The sequence below is a fragment of the Centrocercus urophasianus genome, unplaced genomic scaffold (genome assembly GCF_019232065.1).
Source record: "Centrocercus urophasianus isolate 14NV4802_14NV808 unplaced genomic scaffold, USGS_Curo_1.0 seq_10, whole genome shotgun sequence".
Classification (NCBI taxonomy): domain Eukaryota; kingdom Metazoa; phylum Chordata; class Aves; order Galliformes; family Phasianidae; genus Centrocercus; species Centrocercus urophasianus.
The window spans coordinates 19,102,205-19,114,329 of NW_024884142.1; the positions used below are offsets into that span (position 1 = coordinate 19,102,205).

Sequence of the window (12,125 nt, forward strand, 5' to 3'; positions counted from 1 at the left end):
TTAATAACAGAAATTTCTCATGCAGAGCACCTGACTGTAGCATCCTGGGAAATGAGCACTACCTTATGCAAAGCTAGAGGTTTTAAATGTCATCATAATTTATTTTTTTTTCCAATTTAAAACACTGCACAAGTTTAAATTACCAAACTGTGGTGTTTGAGACATTGATCTTGGACCTGCAGAATAGTGAATGGTATTTCCAGACAATACTTCAAGTGATGAAATGTTAACAGCACATCACTCAATGGTTATTGATTTCAATTGAGCAGTATGAAGTGGTCATCTTTTCTCCTTGCCCTTCTGAAGCAAATGCATGAAAAATTGTTCAAGGATGCAAGCAACTTCAAAAAGTCGTAACTGCTTATTTTGAAAGAAATATTCTTGATGCTAGCCCACAGAGTTGGAATTATCTTATATTTTGTTACATTGAAAAATTCCATTTTTAGGAAACTAGTCCATTTTCTATTTCAAATAGTATTGTGACTGATTTAGGTATCTAAGTCACAAAATAACTGAAAGAACTTCTCTCAGTTTTACATGGTATTTCTGGATCTCTCTGGGAAAGGCAAGATCACTTATGTTTTATTTAATCTGCTTTATTTTATAGAAAAAATAATATGAAACATATATAGATCAGAAATATGATTTTGCAAACTCCTGTGTGGGAATGTGCTTCTATATCAGGATCAGCTTCTATACAAACTTCAAATTTGTGAAGATTATTACATTTACAGAAGTTTAACACATGTCCATAGCAATTTCTGGTACAGCTTTGTTTAGCCGGTGTGCCTGCTTTAATGTAAAAATCTTATCCTTTTAATATATAAGATTCATGTAGTGATGGTCATCAACACATCTTGCCAAGATGAAGAAGAAGGAATAGCTATTGAACTGTGCAACTGTTGGGACTAAACAAGAAGAAAGGTAAGAAAACATTATGATCAAAGAAAGTATTTCTGAGTTTTTCTGCCAAGATCTTGTGAAGAATGAGAAACAACCAGAAATAGAAGAAAGGACTTGGTAAATAAATATGTTCACAGAGCCCCTGAAGAGCTTTTTGTGCAGCAAAATAGAAGCTCTTTTCCATTTCACCTTCTCTTTTCTTCTTTCTAACAGCAGGCCTGTTCACTTAAAATGAAAACTAGTATTCTAAAAGCCTATCAATATCTTTTCATGAGTATCATTTTTCTACTTTGCAGAATGTACAGACTATAAAATGAAATTGCCATTTACTCTTCAAAGAAGGAAATGCAATAAATAAAGCATGAAAACATTTTAAAATATATTTACTAATTTCAAGATATTTGTCTACAGTATATGTGTTTACACAGCATCAGTACAGAAGTGTGCTTCCTCTAAATAAAATACCCCAGGCATTTATTCCTTTCACTATCCATTTCTTCAGTTTCTAGTTCATAATGTTTCATGGCAATGAAATAATTGATGAAAGTTTCACCTAATGCTTCCTTAATGCATGAATCTTTTTCAAGTGCCACAAGAGCATCTTCTAGCTTCAGAGGGACGGATGAAGGTTTCAGACCAGATATGTGGTTTTCTTCCAGGGATGTATCATCATACCTAAGTCCCCTCTTTACTCCATCTAGACCTGCAGCAATAGTAGCCGCAAGTACCAAGTAGGGGTTTGCTGTAGCAGAACTTAATTTATTCTCTATGCGAGTGCCTTTTCCACCATGACATTTGACATTAAAGGCACAGCTGTTATCATTATATGCCCATTTTGCACTTACAGTCTCTTTTGATTCTTTGCTGTATTTGGAATAAGGCTTACGGCAGCTGGTGGTAGGAGCCATCAAGCAGCTAATAGCTGCTGAGTGTGCCAAGAGACCAGATAGCCAATTTTTTCCAATATCTGTGAGCTCCTCAGCTCCATAACCAGCAGAAAACAAATTCTTCTGCCCATTCAGATCCCACAGACTATGTGAGAGAGCACCTGAATTATAGAATCCTGATTCTGAGAAAAAGCTAGCTATGTAGCTATACTTCTTAGCCACCTCTTTAATGCCTGTTCTAAATGTGAAGGCACTGTCAGCAGCATCTATGCCAAATGCTGGATGAAAAGTGATCTCCATTTGTCCAGGCCCACTAGAAGAAGAAAAGCTTTCAATGTTGGCCCCAGTACAATACATTCCTTCAATGAGCTCCTGAATGAATGTCTGGTCATGGTTATTTAGTATCGTTGCTGCAGGAAAGGATATTGTCTTTGAATTTACAACCTCAGTAATGCCATAAATACAAAATTCATAAGTGAAGGCAGAGTGTAGAGAGAAGCCGTTGTCCTGAAGCTCTCTCAGCTGCTTCTTGGCAATGTGCCTAGGTGAGGTCATTAGAGGGTTGCCCAGTACAGTGAAGGAATCACATATCACTCTAGCTGTCTGCTCGGTCCAGGGTAGAATTCGAAATGTTGATAAATCAGGGTTCAGGATTATGTCACAATTAAAATTGGTTGCATTTATATAATCTATTTCATTATCCTTAGGATTCAGGGTCAGTTCAAGATAGCTTCTGGGCATGGCAACACCATGAATTGCTTTTTCCTAAACACAGAGCAGAATGACAAATTACAGAATGAGAAAATAACTGAATGGTATTTCTATGCAAGTAAAATTTATAAAAGTCTGATTTATAGCAAAAACAGTAGTATTTTTCATAAAAGAACACCTAAAGAACAGCAATCGTTAAAGTGGAAGACACTGACCAATAACTGTATCGCTATGAAGTGGGATAATCTTGTACAAAATTTGTATGAAAATTCTGGCATATCCTGATGATTGTTCTTTTAATTCCCATTAAGAGATGTAGAAAAAAATGTTCAAAACTTATTATTCCTTTTTCGTTTTCCCTTATTTTTTGTACAACTATGGGAATCATCAGTTATGTGCAAACTTTGCAGCCAAACTTTTCTTTATAGTTACTTTATAAGGCTTTAGCATTCTCTGAGCATTTGTTTTACAGAGAGCTAAGTGACCATAAAAGACTCATGATGAAAATCAGGCTGCCACTTTTCTTTAGATGAGATAACACTTGCCTCACCATTTTTCAAATGCAAAATTAAACCAAAAATTCTCACTTTCTGGTTTTATTGAGTTGGAGAAGAAAAAAGAACAATCAAACAAAAAACGAAACATACATAGCATTTTCAAGTGAGAAATTATTCAGTGCTCCCCTCTTAGGTAGCAAATGGGATAAACTCCTAGTTCTATCTTCTCTCTTTAAACAGAGAACTTCCACTTACATAGATGAAATGTAAATAGGACATCTCCAAGCAAGCGCCTGAACAACTTAAAACAAAACCACTGGATGATGAAAGCTGCAATTATGTGGCTGTCGAGAGAAAATTGGCTCACATTTACATTTTACCTTTATCCTTCCATGGGAAAGGGAACAGAGGATACAGAATGAACGTAAAAAAGGGAAAGCTCAGAGCTGATAAAATATTTCCTAACCAGGTGGAATACTGTTGAAATACTTAAAACTATAAATAATGGCTCTTCGAAAAATGAATGAATGAATCATCAGTACAGAAAATTCTGCTACTGAATCATATTTCTCACCTGATTGACTACTATAACATTTCTAATAGCTAAAGACATTTTAATTTACTCATTTTCTTTTTGTTAGTGGTTACAATTTTCTCATTGGATTTTATGATATCCAATAAATCTAAATCTTTATAATTGTGTAGAATTTGAAAAGATTAAGAGAAGAGTTTACTAGAAGTGCAAAGAGGAGAAACTACTGGCCCTATTTAGTTGGATTATCATTTTTGAGAAACCAAGGGATAGATGATTACAGTGATGAAAAAATGTCCACATTCTTTGGGAAGAATAACAAGTGAAAGAAGCAGATAATTTGTTCTAAGTTTGAGATTCTACTTGCACTAGGAAAAAAAAAAAAAAAATATATATATATATATATATATATATACATATATATAAAATATATAAAGGACAGAGCAATGAAAACACTAGGTGTACCTAGAAACCAAAACACTTACATGAAAAAAGCGAGAAGGAACATTCTTTGATCTTGACACACCATGGAGGTCTATTGATTCAAATCTGACGAATTGTATGCTGTCCCTGGCCATCTGCTGCTTAATAAATTCAATGTGAGAGAACAGGTGAAGGAGGCTTGGAATTCCGAGGCCGTTTATATCAGGTTCTCTGCTGGATGCTATAAGTGAAGAGAAATGTTCATATAAAAAAAAATAATGAACACTGCAATACAGGCTGTTCTAAAAAGTACAGCAGTGGCAAACTAGTGCAGAGTGTAAAAATAAAACTAAGAAAAATATACGGATCACACAACATTTCTGTAAATATACAGGTTTGTTGTTTTTTTCCTGAGAATCCATACAAAATCCTGTATTTTTAGGAACAGTCTGTAACTCGAATGTTTTTTCGATAAGAAAACACAGGGTATCAAGCACTGAAGCCAGGGATTTCTGAGGAATACCTCGGTGTGCTTATTGGGTGAGTTTAAGAGCACAAATAGCAACTGGATAATCTTTTCCCACTGAAAATTGATTTAATTCAGATTCTGTGTTCCTTTAAACTCTTTAAAAAGTGCACGGATAATGAAATATAATAAAAAGAATATTTATCTACTAAACCTGTTGTCATGGTTCTATGTTTTTTTTTTTGTTTGTTTGTTTTGTTTTGTTTTTATTTTGGTTTTCCGTATTCCACTTTTTTTCTTTAGAGACCTAAGAATAGTAACTTCTTTTCACAAACCTCTTGATCTCTGAGCCTGTTTTCTTTTGCATATCTATGTATTATTACTATTCAAGTTAAACTATATAAAATATTAATTTATATTTACTACCATAAACTAACTAAACCAAAGACAAAAAATATGATATCAATATTTTAAAATAAAATATTTCTTCCTTTGTAGGAGTAAAGTCCTCCATTCTTCCATGGAAACTGAGAATATGACTAGATGAATTTTTTAAAATCATTCAGACCAACAGTAAATCAGGAACAGCTACCACTTATCATCAGCCTTCAAGTGGAAGTCAGAAGTTACATCGCTGATAGAAGGAACACTCCTAATCTCACCAGTATCAAATTACCACAAATGGGGTAAAATTCCTTTATCAGAAGAATGCAGACAGATCTTTTTCATCTTTCCACTGGGACAGCTAGGACTACCAGCTACAAAGCTGCAAGGAGTCCAGCAAAATGGCCCAGCACAAAGCTGTCTGACCGTTCCTTCAGAAGGCAGCAAACTTCCACAGTCATAGACTTTGTGGAAGCTCTGAATGCTGCTGTACCAATCTTCAGCTCCAGATGGCAAGGAGGTTGCTAGGATACTAAAAAGTGAGGAGACATTAAGTAATAACATTGCTCCCTGAGGAATAAGTAACAAGTGAAAGCAAAAACAAAAGTTTAAGTAGATATAAAAGTCAAAGGAAAAACAGCATAAATCAAATAAGTAAAACCAAGAAGACAAAAATTGTCACAGACACCTTCTCTCTTTCCTGTCATCTGCTTCAGCTGTGAGCTGCTTATGGAAACAACTTTTTTCTCTGTCCTCAAAAGCACTGGGGCACTCTGTCCTTAAAGAGATATACATTGAATAAGGAAGTCCTGTACAATTTTGTGCAACTCACTCACACTGTTACAGATGCTCACAAGACACAACCAGTGAGCAGGGAATATATGTAAATTGACATTAATTTATGCATGTCATCCAGGAAACGAGGACTTGAATCCTACTTCAGTCATCCCATTTTGTTTTACAACATACAACAAATATTTACTGATAATTGGCAGATTTGATCTCCTTGTGAATCTGAGCATCGAGCAGCAGTCTATTAGCAGATAATAAACTGTGGCTACTGATCAGATGCATAGAGCTCAAAGAGATTCTGAGGATCTTCCTATGGATTACAAGTGGCATCTTCAGCTCCAGGGTAAGAAGCCTGAAGTTTTTGGCTGTATAAGTAATGCTAGAGCCTTTACTCTACAAGTGTAATTTCCTGTGCAAAGATGGTACATAATTCCCTTTCTCATTCAGGGTTTACAGTTCTGTCACAGGTAGGTCTTAATGTTTTCATATTACTCAAAGTAATATTTGACTGTCATCCTTGGATATAAGGCTTGCAGATATTTCTTACAAAGAAGAAAAGTTGCATTTATTACTTACATTTTCTGAGCACACATTTTTTCAGGAAAAAATCTCCACATAATTTATGAAAAACAACTTTAACCCAAACAATCCTGTAAATCAGTGTTCCTAGGATATAAATAACTTTATAATATAATAATTTATTTATAATATATAAATAACTATAGTAATTTCAAAGTGAAAAATAAGTGACATATGTTCATAATAATGATTAATTCATTTCAGAATGCAAAGCTACTGATATATGTTATTTAAATATCTAACAAGGTAAGCAATTTTTTTAAGTTATATGTGCATTGTCTGCAAGCTAAGGTTATTGTTATTTCAATAAATGCATTACTACTTAATTATATTATATGAAATGTCATAAATTAATACAAAAATTCTAAAGGTGATATGTGTTAAACAACATTAAGAAAACCAAAAGAATTAACTGAAGAAGTAAGAGTTGTATTTTCAGGTTTGACTTGCTATAATTAGTGATGGATCTTTTCAGATAATGAGGTTAAAATTAATATCAGTATTTTAATTTAAATTGGGCTAGACTAAGTCCTTGCAGCCTAGTGATGGAGAAAGTTTGGAAAAGAGTAGTTAGGAAACCAAGTACTTTGTCTTTTCCCAATTCATACAAACTTCATCTAGAGCATCACCTACTGTAGATAAGGTAGAAAACAAATAAATGTTAGGCAAACGTAGCAGACATAGATACACAATCTAACAGTCTTACACTCTCATGAGGGAGAACTGTGTTCGCAAGTGTAATTGTTTCCCTGGAACTTTAGAAATAAAGACATCTTCATTTTCAATTCATAAACTCTACTAACAGAAACATATATATTAGTTTCACAAAATGCTCAAATTTGGGTTCAGATTTTCATTTTAAAATTGATTTTTAAATCCAGACTGGACTTCTTTTATAAAGAAAATTTCTGCATGTATGTCATAGTTTCTAAATAGTTATATCAAATCAATAGTACACAGGAAAACATTTAATGTTTATTTCTCTGTTTTTCTATCTGTTCTATGGTTCTTTCTGCTTTTTCCATGTAAGTTACCACTGAGAAGCAATTGGTATCACTTGTGTTTGTTTTCTAATTACTACAAACTAGTTATTAATATATATCAATTATCTACACATATTTAAAAATATATATGAACAATGCAAAACTACAAATACTACTCCAAAAATCTATAACATATACAAATAATAATATAAATATGAGTGAGAGCACCATATGAAATGGAATGCAAAATTATTTAGGGAAAATAAACCTTTGCACAATGTTCAAGGTAGATTAAACTCTTCTTTAGTACATTGTAGAAGGAGAGGTAGCTGCAGAGAAATAGTAGAGAATCCATTTCAGTTATATTAGGTCTAAACTAAATATTCTGGCCACACTGCAGTGTTACTAGAAAGAAAATGGGTATCTCTACTAGTAAGGAAGAATTACTGTCTGAATATATCTTTTTTGCTCACAGCATTGCAGGATGACTGGCTTACCACCAGGTGAGTTGAATCTTACATAAAAGGGGACATAATGGAGAAGAAATATAGGATCTTATGTTGTACTGATCCAAGAAAAAAAAAAAGTATATCATAAAGTAAGAAATCATAAGTATAAAGCATACAGTCATACAGCAAGAAGAGATTTCAGCTATCAGTATGAAAGATAAAGGATTTAGGACTTCTGGTTTACTTTAAAGAAAAATATTTGGATTTTGAGCCTGTGAGGCAAATAAATAAATAAATAAATAAAATTAGCAAGGATTATATAGGTTAACTCAAAAGGAAAAGGAAAGAAAAAGGCAAAAAATATGATGGTTTGCTCAACAAAAAATAGGGACAATTGAGGTTTAGAAAGAAGCTGAGCTTCATCCCATGCTATGTCTGAGTTCAAAATGTAAAAAATGAAATGTAAAAAAATATATATTAACTGCAGATGGGGCATAAAGAATGTACATGATGGAATAGCATGGCTTTGTTTTTTCACTTTAGGTAAGCTCCAAGAACAGAATAGATTATATGAGGGCTGCTTGAAAGCAATGCCTCCTATTTTATTATGCTGGCCCATGATGGCAGAGGTGGATGTTGATGGTATGGCAGTAAAGGTTGAACTTTCCCACTAATATTCCACTATGCTTTGTTGCCATGGAACTGGTGGCAACACAGGGGCTGTCTGCCCCTAAATATCATTAATATTAGATATCTGAAAATGTGCTATATACGAGGAGTTGTATTTTAGGTATATTCAGTGTCAATTCATGCTTAGATCCAAGACTTTTGCTCAGGCCCTTCAGTAAATAAAATGTTTAGGATAGTATTTTATCAATGTCTTATCAAAATTAATTGATTAATTTATTATTAGGGCAAAGACTCATTCAAGATAGCAGAATTTTATCCAAAGCTTTCTTCTCTTCATTTAAGCTACTAAGCATATGCAATGAAGTTGTTTCAAAACCCATTTCTATTATTACTTCTACACAAAGATTGTACTTCCGTTTGCTAGAGGAAATATGAAATTGTACCCAACACTGTACAACTTGTTAAGTAAAAGTCAAGTGTAATCCAGAGCTCTGAGATTCCAAAATTTTTATTGTTGAGTTTGTTTTAGATAAGAAAAAACAGTTTTACCCCATCTCCCCTCAAAGTTAGCTTTCATATATATATCTCCTACAGTTGTTATCACCAGTGACAGAGAATAAGAATAAATCCAGGTTGCTTCCAGCATTTCAAATCAGCAAGGCAAATAATCTAAGCTAACATGTAGACTTCTTCTCCATTAGGTAGAAAGAGAAGCCAAACTCCAGAGGCCAATTTCTCAAAAACCTCTAACTACCTCTTTGAAGACAGAATTCCTACCTTTCTCTACTGAGAAAGAAATGAGCTTGGATTAGACACTTTAAGTGGCTAAAATCTGGATGAAATCTCCCTGTGGAATCTGCAATTAATCTCTTCAATTCCTTATAATTTTCAAATGGTGTCATAATGAAGAATAGTTATTCCTGTATTTTAAAATGTATTTTCTGGCTTCGAAGACAGTAAATGAGAAAACAGTGGTAATCTAAATTTGGCAATGAATTTTGCTAGCCTTTCAGCAGAACAGGAACAAAAAAATGACCTTCTAAGGTAACAACATGCAGAGCAGTCTAAGAAATAATCCTCTGAGCTGCATATTCTAAGAGAGAGAGGTTTGAATACAAAGTATTTTTTCAGATCTGTTAATTTCTCATTCAGTTCCATGAATTAGTTTTGATGTACAACCATTCACGGATATGTTGCCTGAATTTGTTCAAACTTGTTAACACAATATGTCAAAAACTGTTCTGTAGCTAACAAAATTAGGTATACGTTCAGATTCTTTATAGATTACCCACAGCCATGCTTCCACCATCTGAAAGCAGAACAAGACAGCAGGATAACTTAATATTATTGTGTATTAATATTCTCTTGCATTCTGTTGTATAGCTAATGATTGACAAAATATCTTATTAATGAAGATATTCATATTTCTTGTATCACTGAAATAGATCAGAGAGCATCATACATACCCTGAAAAACTTATAATATTATCTGATGCTCCCAGAAAGTTATTAAGCTGATATGTGCTCAACTGGCAATTTTCTATGGGTTTTATTGTCCTTCCTGGAATCGATACAAAGCAACTAATTGCTTAAGTTCATCACATTATTATAGCTTTAGCTTTCAATTTGTTGACCCAGCTAGTCTAGAAGTCTAGTTTTTACTATTCAAAGAAAACACAGCCTATTAGTAGCAATTAATTTACTCTATAAACACTTCCAAAATGAACTTATTGAACATCATGAAGAGGATTTTCAGCGTCGTTTTCTTTTTCATATTAGATATTTTGCATTCTAGGCCTCTAATAGGGCTAATAACTGAAAACACCTCTCTCACATAGGGCCTATTTTCTCTTCTGTAAATGTTAAAAAGGAAATTTTAAGAAGGCCAAGTAACTTCAGAGTTCTACACTGCCTAGCAGACCTTTGGGAAATGTTGCCTGTGCTCAGTTTAAATGAGGAAATGTCTCAGTTTTAGCGAATAAGACGTAACCACTTATGCATGGAACTCTTTGGCAGCTTGGCTTTGTAAAAGCCTTACTTAAATTTAAAAAAAAAAAATGCAGCATAGATGTAGGGTACAACTTCTGATCCATCCCTATCACACAAGTGTTGATTTTCTTCTGCTCTAGTTCTGACTAAATTTTGCAACATCACAAAACCACATGAAACAATAGAAACATATTCTTTAATAGTACAGCAGGTGATGGTTAAATATCCTTACCAGAGTTGCCTTCAGAAGAGTCAAACAGAATCTCAGGAGCAGAACTTTCGGCACTCATGGAAGTTTCTGGTTGTTTCAGGAATGGCTGATCCACCTCGCCTCCTGCTGGTTGTGGCTGGTCAGAACCTGCAGAGCTGAGGACCAGCAGAGGTTTGCTCTGGTGCCCTGCTTCCTCCTTGCGAAAATTGTGGTACTTTTGATTCTCTTTTCCAAAATGGAGACTAAGCATCTCAAATGGCCTGCCTGGTTTTTCAGCTCTTTTCTCCAAGGGCTTCAAGTTTTGTTGACTAACAGTGCCACTTGACCCGCCTCTGTAATTTGGCCCATGGGCAGGCAGAGGGCCTTCACTCAGAAGTTTTTTTAGCTCTTGTAGAGTTTGTTTAGAAATGCCAGGTGCAAAAGACACTGCAGTGTCACTCCCTCGTGTGGTTGCAGTGCTCTCCAGGGAACCCATCTTTGTCATATGAAACTTGCTGTTTTCTTCATCCATCCTGCCCCAGACCTCTTGTTTATGCTCTGTCTTCTCACTGTCCTCTTCTTCACACACTGTCTCTGTGCATTCAACTTTCTCTGTATTGCTGGTGGATTGTACAGCCATGGACAGCTTTGTTGTACCTGACGTTTCTGTCCCCTCCTGCATTTTTTCTATTGCTATTTTCCCACTGTCAGCATTTTCTGGGATGTCATATATTTCCCCAGACATGTCTTCTTTCACGTTGCTGCCAAAATGGGAACTGCCTCTGTCCCCTCTGTGGTTTTCTACCAAAGGAAAATTAGTCAGGTTTTGAAGAGAATGATGCAGTGGTGGTTCTGAAATAACAGTGGTTCCTTGAAGAGGATGACAATCTGGGATTTTTGAGGTGAGAGATGGCTCAATCTTCTCATTTTCTAATAGAGGAGACTGCTTTGTGGTACTTTTGATTCCCTTTTTCTTTCTGAAACTACATATATTGTTGCCATCAACTTCATCATTGCCAATTCCAGCTGTTTTCTGTAACCAGCAATAAAATATACAGCCAAATAATATGCATGAACGAAACAGAACAGAGAAAGGGAGTAATACCACCAGCTGCTTTTACTTTGTAGCACTTCCAGGACTTCTTGCTAATAGAGATCTCTGTGAATACTTAACTACACACAGATTAGACTATTTGGGTAAGATTTTCTTGCTGAATTCTTTTTCTTAATTTTAGAATAAAGCTGGTGAAAGTACCTTTATAATTTAATTTTCAGGCAGATTTAATAGATTGCAGTTAATGCACACAGTGTGACGCCATTTGTCAAGCAAATGTGCTCTTTAAATGTGAGGAAAAAAAAGTACTTGTAATGATCACACCTATGTTTATTCTTATGTATGTTAAAATAGTTTGTTTGTTGTTATTTTTTGATAGAGGAAGTGTATTGCCCTAAAACATGGAACAGTACCAATTCTTGTAAGTATGGGAAGTGAAAGCTGAAAATAAATTATTTTTAAATGAATTTTGCAATCTAATTTGGCTAAATAACCAAACTCCCATGGCAGTAGTCAAATGAGCAAATCCATGTTTAGATGCGTGAGCAGGAAAGAAATAAGAGATTTACTTTTTTTTTTTTTTTTTTTTTTTTTTTTTTTTTTATTTAAGTAATTTTTTTTTTGGTGAGATGGTTATTTTATAATAAAAAAAAAAAA

At 34.3% G+C, this 12,125-nt stretch overlaps 1 protein-coding gene across 1 annotated transcript in view; it reads right to left on the reverse strand.

Moving 5' to 3' along the window:
• Positions 1–1,355: 1,355 nt before the first annotated feature.
• The window catches only part of LGSN (lengsin, lens protein with glutamine synthetase domain), a 17,247-nt gene continuing 6,477 nt past the window's right edge, over positions 1,356–12,125 (reverse strand). The window contains exons 2-4 of the mRNA XM_042829283.1: positions 10,457–11,447; positions 4,016–4,194; positions 1,356–2,555 (exon numbers count right to left, since the gene is read on the reverse strand). Coding sequence (XP_042685217.1) covers positions 1,356–2,555; positions 4,016–4,194; positions 10,457–11,447 — 2,370 coding nt within the window. The remainder of the gene's footprint in view (positions 2,556–4,015; positions 4,195–10,456; positions 11,448–12,125) is intronic.